This window comes from Peromyscus californicus, unplaced genomic scaffold (genome assembly GCF_007827085.1).
Source record: "Peromyscus californicus insignis strain IS unplaced genomic scaffold, ASM782708v3 Scaffold_5__1_contigs__length_169319896, whole genome shotgun sequence".
In the NCBI taxonomy this organism is placed as follows: domain Eukaryota; kingdom Metazoa; phylum Chordata; class Mammalia; order Rodentia; family Cricetidae; genus Peromyscus; species Peromyscus californicus.
Window position 1 is genome coordinate 64,954,944 of NW_026294573.1, and position 13,611 is coordinate 64,968,554.

Below are 13,611 nucleotides of genomic sequence, written 5' to 3' on the forward strand. Positions count from 1 at the left end.
GCGAAGATGTGTACGTGTGTGTGTGTGTGTGTGTGTGTGTGTGTGTGTGCATCTAACAATAATAATTATAGAAGAAGAGGTCATGATTCCAGAGGAGGTGAGGGGACACGAGAAGAACTGGAGGGGGAAGGAAGGATAGAAATAATACGATTATGGTGTATTCGGCTATTAAATTCTTAAAGTATTTAAAAAAAAACTCACACAGCATTTGTTGCTCAGAAAGTTCCACTTTTCACTTAGCATTGCTCATTATAAAGCTCTCACATCCCTGGTACACTCAAAAAAACTAGCAAGTAGATCTAAGCCTCTTTGGTCACTTTTGGCTAACTTTTTAAAGGCTGTGGATGTTTTCAGATCTTCATTTTCATCTTTAAAATAGGATAACTTTTTAGAATGTTGGGTGTGGAAAGTCACAACTACAACCTCAGCTCCTGGTTACTGGGGCAAGACTCACAATCTACTGGGTCTAGTTAGTGTTGTTTGAACGTACATGTGTTTGGAACTGAGCACTCAGGATTGGAGAACCTATCAGGAGGTTCATCCCTAGAGAACACCGATTCTCTTCTCCCTCAATAGCCATTGATTGCCCATAGTTCTTCATCCAGGGGTAGGGCCTTACGAACCTTTCTCCCATACACAGTGGCATGTTGGCTGCTATGGCCAGGCTATATTCGGGCAACCATACCGTTCAGAGTTCATGACTACAGCATTGCTATCATGTCAAAGGCACTATCCCACAGTAGCTATTTTGATCCTCTGATCCTTCTACCTTCTTCTCCTTGATGTTCCCCTGAGTTTTAAGAATAGGTCTCTTCAGGAACGACTTACATAACTAGAACACCCAGAGAGAGCTTTTTTTTGTTTGTTTGTTTAATTGGGAACAGGAGACTGATTTCTTGACCCACAATGGGTCTTGGCTCCTTTTGAAAATCTTCCCTGAGCCAATCTCACCCACTGAGGACACACTGGGAAGGATGGTATAGCCTCCAAGACTCAAATTACCTGGTGTTAAATATGCACAAAGGAGTCCCCTTCTCCATGACAGTAACTCCCTTCCTATCAGCTTTGAAGAAAGTTTTCATTGGTGGTCTACAAGAGAGACTGGACTGCATCCAATGCTTTATGGCCAATTTTAGGGGAGGTTGCAAAGGAATGAATACTTTTCCTCCACAGTCTGATCCCCGCCCTTCCAGAATCAAACTTTCCATGGCCATCACTAACTATCAAACCTCTTTGCCCCTGTCCCCTCCATCGGTGTTCATCTTGTCTCCTTCCTTACTTTGAGTATCCTTTTCTGTGTACAAGTGATAACATAAATGCTATAAGCCTTTATATACATTTTATCTTGACAATTAAGGCCCCAAGTTTATGAGAAGGAGACTAAACTAACAATGGCATTTTAAACATCTCCTGGAAGACGGACGAGAGTCGATAGGATAGGAATAACGGTGAGGCCTTCCAGCTCTCATCCATAGCATTCACCAAACCTTCCTAATTACAAACATGGTTTCCAGGCGAGCAATCACCTGTCACCTGTTGATTTCTAGATCACTGAGATCCAGAGAGAAGGATCAAGACTTAAAGCTGAGAGCAAGGGCTTTAAAAAATCTAGCCCCTTCTGTAGAAACTTTTCTAAAAGTTATCTAAAGAAGGTAAACATTGTATCCATGCACACATATGCACCCAGACATACACACAAAGCTGGAAAAGCCAGAGAGTCCTTCCAGCCTGGGAATGTACCTCTCCTGCTGGGAGTGACAAGGCCTGAAAGCTACATGTGGGAATGCTGGTGAAAGTCAGACATGTGCCTCTGATACCAACTCAGCTTCACACAGAGGAAACCAGGAGGACCAAGTGTGGCCTCAGAAGCTGCTCCAGAAAGACAGAGGCCTTTGTCACTCTGGATGCTATAGCATTAGTCCCAGTGTACGACAGACTGCGGGCTTCCTCCCCAGCAGTCATCAGAACTGACACTCACTCAGGAGTTGTCCCCTCACAGATACCAAAAGTGAAGACTTGAAGAATTTCTGTATGTTGTATAGAAATGCTGGGGTTTTCTCCCCTGCCCCAAAACATGTGGAGTTCAGCAAAGGCCAAGAGAATAAAAGACTGTGCAGACAGTTTGTGCCCATCATAAGACACATTAGAGAGAGAGAGAGAGAGAGAGAGAGAGAGAGAGAGAGAGAGAGAGAGAGAGAGAGAGAGAACACTCAGAAGCCTGCTGAAGAATGGTGAACTAAAGATCTAAATAACCTCTGAATGGACTGAGGGTGGAAAGGGGAAGGGCACGTGGCTACATCTCTACCAAACATGTGTCTACATCTTATCCCGAAGGAGATCGGGAAGAGAGGCTTGCTCTGAAGGTACTACCCCAAAATAGTCCACAGGAGAATCAATTAAAAAGGACCACGGGTAAAGAAACCTTATCTGAATTAACCTTAGTTCTTTGAGAATGAGAAAGCATATTTGTGTCTTTTATTATTATTATTATTATTATAATTATTACTATTTTCTGGTCAGAGAAAGAGTGGATTCGGTGACTATACATGCCAGCAATTTTCACCCAGTCCAAGTACTGACTCCCTGGCTTTGCCTCAGCTCACCACACCACTGGAATGTGCTAAGAGGAGCAGGACATAAATGACAGCAGCTAACACCACCCAGAAGAGCTGGTAGCTGGGTGAAACTTTTGCCTGTAGAATAATGAATAGTCACGGGATATTTACACAGGGCATGGCAACCTCATGTTGTCTTGTCCAAGAATTTCTTTTTGTGGTCGGGGAACAGACAGAACAGTCACCATACAGCCATACAGCTAGTTGGTGGGAGGTAGGATGAGACCCAGGCCTATTGGCCTTCTGGCCAAAGTCCTTGCAAGACTTCTTTTAATACGGGGGATTGTCACTAGGTAGAGGAGTTTGTATTCTTTGTAAAGCCATAGGGTCACACACCCGAACAGCCAGGAGATTTAGATAGAGGAGGGACTAGCTGTGGCAGAGACACATGCATATAGCAGCCATGCCGTAAACTTGCCTGGGATTTCACAAACTGGATCTAGCTTCTCTTTTGTCTGCTTCTCTCTGTCCAGCCCTCAACTCTGTTTTCCTGGCTATTGTTCTGATGGGTGCGATGCTGTTCCAGGCAAGTGGCTGACGGTTGCCTTGGAGGATGTGGCACTGGTGACGCATGTTCACTTCTATATTTGAAGGTGAAAGCTCAGTCTTGCCATTCAGATCAATATGTGGAACAACTGTGGTGACCAGGAAGTCACCATGGGTCTGTGTCATGGGATTAGAGAAGGCCTGAATCTGTCTCTTTTAAGTCCCAACAAAACGAAACTACCAGAGCTGGCAAGAAAGAAGACAATCAGCACACAGGCTTTACCAGCAAACTACTGCTAGCACCTGAAAACAATATAATGACTCTTATATGATGTATTTTTCAGAGAAATGAGAAATATTCAGAAGCAGCATTCCTTTCATATCTAGGACATGACCTTATCCAGTAACATTCCTCAACGCAGCTGCAGATTTGCAAGTCTGGCTTTAGTTCCTCAAACATATCCCTTCCAAACCAGAATCATACAGGGGGTTTGCTCCAAAAAAAGTATCTAAAAGGCAAATTTCTCGAGACACCATAAAATTGTGTGGACCAAAGCAGTGATTGGATTGATTAGCGAAGACTCGAGGTTGGGCGATAATGAGACACAGGCAAGGCTGAACAATGAAATGCTCTAATTGATTTTCCGCATATGGAATGATACACACACGCCCCAGTGCATGCTAGAATGAATCTGCATGCTGTGTGCACACAGATTTCACAGTGGGTCAGTTATACCACCCAGATGCTTCAGTACCCTATACTCTGTAATTTGAAAGCCAGTTTATTACTATGGTGTGAGGGCTTGGGATACAGGCTAAAAGATCATGAAGTCTGTGGTCAGTTCATTTTCACTTTAGGGGAAAGCAACAGAATGCTACATGCACATAACAGCCATGCCATAAAAATTTGCTTAGTGCGTAGAGCCTCTGGACTATATGACCATTGATTGGGCTAGAATTCCGGGGTCCTGCTTTCAATTAAATTTAAGTGGATTTGACTAGAAGTTTGAACTGACGCTAATTGCTTTTCAAAACATTGGGTAACAATAAGTGTTCCTGTGTTGCCCGTAGAGAGATGCACCCAGCTCAGCATATGCTCATGGTTGGCAGTGGTGGCAACACATCCCTTACCTTGCTGGGCAAGGATCCAAATTGCAGGATTTCAGGAGCTGTGGGGGCCGCCGGCTGGTCACGCAAAGGTTCTCATCAGCAAGTTCCCGGGTCTGTTTGTTCAGGCAGCTCACCACAGCCTCCTGGACACCTGTGTACAAATCACACTGTCAGGCCAGAGTGCAGAGTGGGTGTTTGTTGGGGGTGATGAGGTGTAGACAGGCAGCTGGTGGGAGGCCTCTGATGGGTGGGACTCTCACTGCACATTAGAAGCTACAGTGGAAGCACAGCACTGCCAGTCTTGTTAAGCATCACTTGATCTAGGGCTGGGAGAGCAGCTCAGTGGTTGGGTGATGGCTTAGCACGAACAAGGCCCCGGGTTTGAACTCAGACGCCACAATATTTTAAACATAATTCTTCCACATCATGAGCCTGCGACCTCTTTCAGTCTACCTCTTTTTTTTTTTTTTTTGTTTTTTTCGAGACAGGGTTTCTCTGTGTAGCTTTGCACCTTTCCTGGGACTCACTTGGTAGCCCAGGCTGGCCTCGAACTCACAGAGATCCGCCTGGCTCTGCCTCCCGAGTGCTGGGATTAAAGGCATGCACCACCACCGCCCGGCCTCGGTCTACCTCTTGAGGAGGGTAACTTTCTGAAGACACAGGTGGCTGAAATGCTTTAACAATGCCGCCAGGCAGGTCCAGCCACTCTGGAAATCAATGTTGAGAATGCTAACAAAGCTAAAAATAAATCTGCCCCATGACCCAGCTGTACTACTTCTTAGCGTACACCAGAAGGACTTGACATCCTACTTCTTCACAGACACTTGCTTGCTCAGCCATGTTCATTGCTGCTCTATTTATAATACTAGGAAGGGGAAACAACCTAAATGTCCTTAATCAATGAACAAATAGTGAAAATACTGTAGTAACTATACAGTATAGAATACTATTCACTTGTAAAGAAAATCATGAACTTTGCAGGTAAATGGATAAAACTAGAAAGGATAATATTGATGAGGTAAACTTGACCCAGAAACGAATATAACATGTTCTCTCTCATCTGTAGTTACTGGTTCTAAACCTCCAGATGTGAGTTTATAATATGGAGTAACTGTAGGAACCAGGAAAGTGAAAAGACATCACTGCCAGAGTAGGGGGATGGGGGAAAAATAGAAGGGGGAATAGCAGGGTTCAAGTTATTTAAGGAGAATCTGGAAAAAATGGGGGGCTTTAATTAGGAAGGGGGAGATTAATATAGAAAAAGGAAGAAAGGGGGTAAAATAATAATAAAGATGTCTGAAAAAGTCATAAGGAATTGTTATTATCTACCTAAAAATTACATATAATACATATAAATGTGTATAAACATGTATAGTTTAAATGAAAAATTCTCATCTGGGCTGACAATGCTTCTCTCAAGATCCATAGACTATCTATAAAAATCCAAACACCAGGCATAAAGAAACCCCATTTTTGAATTGTTGGTCAGGGTTGTTCAAGAGACTCCCCAAATACAGGCTATTGCTGTTGCACTTGGTTGCCTCTGAGAGGTTGAAGAAACGTATAGTTTGGACACACGACTGAGATGACTGATCTGGTTCTGATCTAAAAGCCTTCTCCCTGAGGACTAGTTTTCATGGGAACAGAAGGTACCATGCAAGCTTCAAAGAGAAGGAAGGTACCAATGATCCTACTTAGCTATGATGTTCATGAACTAAAGGAATGACCAGCATAGCATGATAAGACAGAGTGCAGTGATGGCACACATCCTGTGGTGGTAACCAAGAGCTCTCAATGGACTTAAGGCCTGCTCACCATGAGTGCAATCATGCCCGGTACTGGAAAACCCAGTTAACTAGCCGGAGCTAGTGAAATCATGGATCTTGGTAGAGAACCCATTATTACAACTTTACCAAAACACATAATTCCTAACTACATTCTAAGTATTTATCCTTCTATCCACAGATAGATATAGGCCTCACCCATTATCAAAGAAATGACTCCATGCAATAGTCAGAGATCATCACAGAAAAACACAAAGAATCAAAATGCAGATAACAAGTGACTCTGTAGTGCCCAGCCCCAACTAAAACATCCATAACATATCTCTTGTACCTAAGGCTCAGGAATCATAGCAGGAAAGGGGATAAAAAGATTATAAAAGGCAGAGGAACAGTAAGTTTGCTGTGAGATATTGTCTCCTAGAAATATCAGAGAAACTACATCCATGAAGTCTTACCAACATGCCTAAACTTTACCTGAACAAGAATGGCATCAATAGACATTCTAATACGAAAGGAGGAAATCTGACAGGTCCTCAACCCTAGACAAAGAATTACAGGTAACTAAGGAATGACGAGAGCAAGAGGAAATAGTCTTCCCCAGGGAAGAGGCCCCAATGAACATTTACCAAGTGATATTCAGCCCTGAAATAAAAAAAAAACATACAAATTACTCTATATGGACTGAGCAGGTTATATTTATATATTTAGGAATACACACACACACACACACACACACACACACACACACACACACAATGTGTGTTAAAAAAATAAAGGGCATGAATTTGAGATAGAGCGAGGGAGGATACATGAAAAAGGTTGGAGGAAGGAAATGGAAGGGTAAATAATGTAATTATATTTTAATGTCAAAAAATACTTTAAAACTGCTACCAGGCTATATAGCCACGGTGGTAAAATGTGATACTTTAGTGCAGAAGGAGCAGAACAGAGGAACAGGGTAACCACTAACCAATCAACAAATAAAAAGAGAACCTTAGGGATCCAAGACACATTATATTTTAATGAAAGGGAGATTGCTGTGTTTAGAAGTGAGGTATGACGTCACATTTTAGTATCCAGCATTCTGTAGGCTGCTCTGTTCCTGACTGGCTTTGCCTTGATTCTGTTTGATTTCTTCAGTGACCTAGGGCAAAGTGAAAGTTGAACCAACCCATAAGATGCATAGTGACTATAACCATAGAAAACAATATCCCTAGAGACACCTGCACACCCTAGACAGTGCTAGTGTAGTGTTTTGAGCAGTGACTGACAAACTTGGTAGATAACTCTCATGGAGCACAGAAATACTTCAATGAGTCCATTGAGCAGACATTTTATTCTGTTACCAGAGTCATAACATCTAACATTTACACTGTCTGTTATGGCCCAGGTACTGTAGCTCAGTACCTAGCATACATCACTATGCTCTCTCTACAATTCTATGTGGCAAGCAGTATTTTAACCCAGTGTTACAGAAATGGAAACTGAAGCTTAGAAGCATGAAAAGACTTGCCCGAGGTCATGTGGTTGCTGAATGGTGGAGCTGAGTGTGTCTGAGGTTCTAAGAACTCACTGACAGCATTAACATTTAAAAATACCAAGAGGCTGTCATATCTGCTTCCCTGGAGGTTTTCAGAAATAACCCAGACATTTGTCTGGAATCATTTCAGCAGTGTTCAGTTTAAGGGAAGTGGTGAGATGAGACATTCTTGCTAATTTGCTTTCAGCCATATACAGTCATGTATGCAAAGATACCCACATCTAAAGATATTGATCTATGCTTAGAACTTTGTATGCAGTTATGGCTCTCTTCTGTATTGCCAAATTATATCTAACAGAGTACAAATACCTACTGCTTGTTAGTTCTCTTCTAATCTACCCTTGGTTTCTCCAAGTCTTTGAAGCAAGAGAATGTCCCCAATGTTAGACTGACCTAGGTCATCAAATAAGGGCATCATTTAAAAAAAAATGACATCATAAAACCAGAATACAAATTGATTTCCTTCCAAGACATTATTTTTGTCTTTAATAGATTGTAGTATTTGTCATGTGGCTGATATGGCAATTTTAGCATTTTATTTCTTTCTCCCTGAGCTTTTATAGCTTCCAAATTTTCTTTAATTTGGGTTGGCCAGTTCAGGGTAGAGCATTTAAGATTTATGGATATTCAAATCATTCTATCATATTCTGTAATGCCAACTGTGGGCAGATCTCCAAGTCTGGAAATTCACGGTATGACGACATAACAAAACACATCACAAGATATTGTTGCTACCATCTGTGATTTCCCATGGGGATGGTGTAGGGTTCTTAAAGCCATGATGACAAGCTACTGCATGCAGCTTCTGTTATGGTTTTAATCTGAGAGATCCCCTGAAGGCTCGTGAACCGGGAGTTCAGTTGCCAGCTGAAGGGAAAAGGATTGAGTCCTGAAGCTGCTACCAATGCTGTTGAAATACTTTAAAAATACCACCAAGCCATAGAGCCACCGATGCCAAAATGTGATAATTTAATGCAGAAGCAGTGCTGTCTGGCACAGTAACCAAGATCGAACAAATTATCTGATAGCCTATTATCCCAGAACCCAGGAAGGTGAGGCAGGAGGATTGCTCCTAGTGTGAGGCCAGACTGCTACAGAGTAGATTCACTGTGAGTTCTGGGCCAGGACCGGCAACAGAGTGTGAGACTCTGTCTCAAAAAGTAACAATCAAAAATCCGAACAACGTAATTGTTGTTAGATACCCTAGATAGTTTCATAGTATGATGGCCAGGTTTAGGGAGGAAAGTGAGTCACTGAGAGTGTGCCCTGATCTCTGTTCTCCCCGAAGATTTGAATACATTTTCTCTTCCACATGGTCCTGTAGCCATGATCTTCCACCTAACCACAGGCATATGGCAGTGAAGGATGCTAACTATGGACTGGAATTCCCTCAACTGTGGGCCAAAGTAAACTTTTCTCATTGAAAATGTTTCTCTCAGGTATATGTCACAGTGACAAAATCAACAACCACGCTACTGTCCTCTGCAGAATCTAGAGCTGTGTTATGCTAGAAGAGGTTTTCTAGATCGCACTCACAATGGCTTTCACAGGAAGCGAAACAACTAGAAATGATTCTAACTTAACAGGAGAACAACCCCTGCAAAGTAAAGATCCTAAGACCCTGGAAAAAGAAACTGAAAAAGCAACTGGAAGAGCCAAAGACTGCACATACTCTGGGGTAAACAGATTTAATGTTGTAAAAGTGGCTGTATTAAGGTGGTTTACAGAGTCAATGCAATTCCCATCAAAATTCCAATGACATTGTTCACAGAAGTAGAAAAGACAATCTGAGGAGTCATTTGCAAGCATCAAAGGCCTTAATGACTACCATAGTCCTTAGTAGGAAGAACAACACTGAAGGTGTCCCAATACCCAATCTCAGATGATATACCAACACAGTCAGTTTTACACTTGTACAAAACCAGACCAGTACTCCTGAAGAATAGAACAGAGGACCCAGAAGTAAGCCCACAAGGTTCTAGCAGCCTAACTTTTGACAAAGGTCTAAAAACCACTCAATGGAGAAAAGACAGCCTCTTAAGAGGTGTTTGGAAAACATAGATTTCCATGTGTAGAAGAATGAAGCCAGACCATATGTCTGCTTCTGCATGAAAAATCATTGAAAATGGATCAAAGACCTTAAGGTAGGACTAGAAAGTTTACAGGTAAAATCCTTCAAGATAAAGGTATAAGCAAGAACTTCTGAACAGCTTTCCAACAGCACATGGGATAATCCCCAGAGCTGCTAAGTGGGATTACATGAAACCAAGATGCTTCTGCACAGCAAAGGAAACACTCTTCAGAGTTTTCCTGAACAAACAGCCTATAGAAAGAAAAAAAAATCCTTGAAAACTGTGTACCAGACATGAATTAATATTAAAGATAAACAAAGAATTGTACAAGTTAATCACAAGAAAAACTAAAATCCAGTCAACAAATGAGCCAGTGAACTGAATGGGTAGTTCTTGATAAAAGAAATATATGGCTGGAGATATAACTTAATGCTTAAAAGTGCTTTCCATGAAGGTATGATGTCTCAGATTAAGATCCCTAAAGCCATGTAAGAGATGGGAAGTGGAGATAGGAGAATTTCTGGAAGCTTGCAAGGCAGCTAATTGGTATTACATGGTAAAGTGACAGGAAAAAAGATAGAAGGCAAGAACCAACTCCCCAAGTCATCTTATGACCTCCACATGCATGCCACAGCACTTAAATGCATCAACTCATACATAGAACACATAAGCACACACACACATCCACATACACATGCCATTCACACCAAAGGAGGAGGAGGAAGAGGAGGAAGAGGAGAAGGAGAAGAAGAAATACAAATAGCTAATAAATACCTGAAAAATGTTAAATATTCTTAGCCATTGGAAATACAAATTAGAACTGCTTTAAGATTCTATCTGACTCCAATCAGAATGATGCATCTCATCAAGAAAACAAATGGCAACAAATGTTGATGGGGATGTGGAAAAAGAGGAACCTTTATCCATGACTGGTGGGAATGAAAACTTGTATATCCACTATGGAAAACAGCATGGAGGTTCCTCAAAACACTGAAAATGAAACATCATCTAGCTGTGCTACTGTTGGGTATATAACCAGAGGACTGTAATTAGGCATATCATAGAGATACCTGCATATCCATGTTTATAGCTGCCCTGTTTATAAGAGCTGGGAAGTGGAATCTGATTAGATATTAATCAACAGACAGCTATAGAAAATGTGTTTCATATACACAATGGAAATTTAGACAGCCATAAAGAAAAACGAAATCATTGCATTTGTGGGAAAATGGATGCAACTGGATATCATTATGTTAAATGAAATAAGCTAGTCTCTTAAAGACAGATTTCATGGATTTTCTCACGTATGTGGAGTCTGCACACACACATGTGTATGCATGTGTATCTACATATGTGTATTTATAGGTTACAAGCTAGGAAGAGGAGTATGGAAGGGGAGGAATAACTTTTAAGAGGGATGAGAACTAGAGTAATGGGTTACATGTGACAACAAAGCACAAAAGGGGACTAGCTGAAGGAAGAAAGGGGTGGGGTGGGGAAAGGAAGAGGGGGAGGGAGAGTTAAGAGCAGAGGGGAATGACATGCATGAGGATGCCATGATGAAATCCAATACTTTGTATGCTAACCTGATAATAAATAAGACATTTTTTACTAATTTGTCTACTTGATAGCATTTTAAAGAGTCTAGAAAACATATTTGGGCTTTATTCAGGCTGTGGGAAGCCTTATGAAACTGGGTTGCTCTCCAGGAACTCTGAGGCAATAAGTGATCAGAGAGCTTGTCATTTACCTTACTTGAAAGTACCCACTTTAGGTGTATGAGGGCTGGAACTTGTTTCTACTCAGAGAACTCTTTGTTTGTGGAACTTAAGCCATTCCAAGATGGCAAGGAGTGGGGTAGAAAAGGCAAGGTTTCTGCAGGACGTCAGTAATCTCCTCCCTTGGGTTTCTAAATCCCAAATATATACTTTTGCTGAGCATTAATCATAGCAGATCAAAAGCATCTATGGGTAGCCACAGACTGAGATCAAGAAGCACTCCAGAGTTACTAAGTTTTAATCTAAGGTATTACAAAACAATGTGCTAGGCTCTGAATACTGTGTATTAAGTCTCTTTTGCTATGGGGTCAGTTGCCTGGACATTCTTAGGTGGAGGAACCCAAGACAGAAGTTCAGTCATACTTCAACAGTACATGGGGCCAACCCTGTGATCAACATAGTTCATTTTTCTAGGATGAATACATCGATGACTAATGGGCAGGGCAATCTCAACATAGAGGGAAACTGAGATTGAAAAGGGAGGGACAGGATGCCTGGAAGAAAGGATCATGGAGTGAGGTGCTGCCCTGAAATGGGGAATGTGGAAGGAATGGGAAGGACTCTGTGCTCCCTATATTTCTGGCATCAGGAGGAAGGCAAAAATGTAGAACTATAACTTCCTAAGTTCATGCTCTTTGGAGAAGAAATAAAAGAATCCTGAATCCAAATACATAACCATATATATTATGTATGTTTGTGTTATGTGTGGGAGTATAGTGTATGTGTGCATGTGTGATATGCACATTTGTGTTTGCTAGTGCATATGCAGAGGCTACATGAGGTGGGTATTCTGCACCATTGTTTGCCCCATTTCTCTGAGACAGGGTCTCTCACAGAACCTGTAGCTAGGCTGTCAATCAGTGAGCCCCAGCAATCCTGCTTTTTCTCTCCACAGTTCTGAGATTATAGGCATGCAGTTACCTGGCCCCACTCAGCTACCTATGTGCTAGTGGGATCTGAAGTCAGGTCCTCATGTGTGCATAGCCAGCACCATGCAAACTCCCTGAGTCTAGTCCCCTGAAACCAATATTATAAATGCAACGGAGAACCTGTGTGTACACACAGTATATTCTGACTCTGGGTTCTACGGAGAAGAGGAAAGTGGGAAGCGAAGGTAGCCTTAGGTCCGAGACTTCACCCTAAATTCTGCTGACGTCATGTTTTTCCTAAGCTGGACTCTAAAGTTGGTTTGACATCTAGGAAGTCAACACCACAATGCTGCTTAGGTTCAGAACTGCTCTCCTGGACCACATCTGTCCATCCATACACAGGAAATCACAGGATGATAATGAGTGGGAGATGGCAGGACACCATTCCCAGGTCTGCGGACTTCCACCTTCAAGAAAGTGAGATTTTTCTGTGTTTGTATTTCCCAGAATAGTATGATTGTTGTGTGATATTGGTGACAGTTCGGTTAACCTCAGCCACCAACTACAGATTGAAAGTACTAACTAGTTCCTTCTGGTTACTACTTCTGCTAGAGGAAAGATTACCTATGTTCTACCAATTTCATCTCGAGATTATAGAAACAATAAAATTAGCCTGACTGGTTCTATAACTCCAATTGATTTAAAATCTATTTATTAATCTTGCATAATTTTAGGTTTGTTTCAGCAAGAATGATTAAAAATATATATAATCTTGTGAGTTTTATTTTGGTGAAAGATCAAAGCTGATAATACAATAAAATGTCACTGCCAAACAGTGACTTGAAAATATACATGCCCCATATGTGATTTGTTAGTTCATATGGGCATCATATGGACCACATAACCCAAGCATACTTTTACCACATCGGAATTTGCAACTCTAACATTTTAGGTGCAAATATATTACCTTGGCACATTGTGCTCAGTTGTTGACAGTTAAAGGCCTAAGAAATTTTAGTAACTTGCTCCTCTCTTGGATATAAATGAAGAACAATTTATGTCATACAAAATATTTTAGTTCCTATAGGTAGAGATCAATTGTATATCAAACATCCAAATCTTATTTTTCAGTCAGCTTCTGCTGAAAATTCTTAAAATTAATATATTGCATATATACCCTCAAAATTCAATTTTAAACTCCCAGTCTGTCAGTAGAAGAGTTAGATTCTTAAAGGTATCACATTATTTATATATCCCATTACTGCATCTATTTTTCTACCATCTCATAAAATTCCAAGCTTGACTTGTAACTGACAATCATAATGGAGAAGCCATGGTATGTTTCAAAGCACATTTG

General features: G+C 41.3%; 1 protein-coding gene across 4 annotated transcripts in view; it reads right to left on the reverse strand.

Moving 5' to 3' along the window:
• The window catches only part of Adamtsl1 (ADAMTS like 1), a 949,615-nt gene that overhangs the window by 148,549 nt on the left and 787,455 nt on the right, over positions 1 to 13,611 (reverse strand). For all 4 annotated transcript variants that reach the window (XM_052717522.1, XM_052717521.1, XM_052717520.1 and 1 more), the window contains one exon: positions 4,233 to 4,362. In XM_052717522.1, coding sequence (XP_052573482.1) covers positions 4,233 to 4,362 — 130 coding nt within the window. The remainder of the gene's footprint in view (positions 1 to 4,232; positions 4,363 to 13,611) is intronic.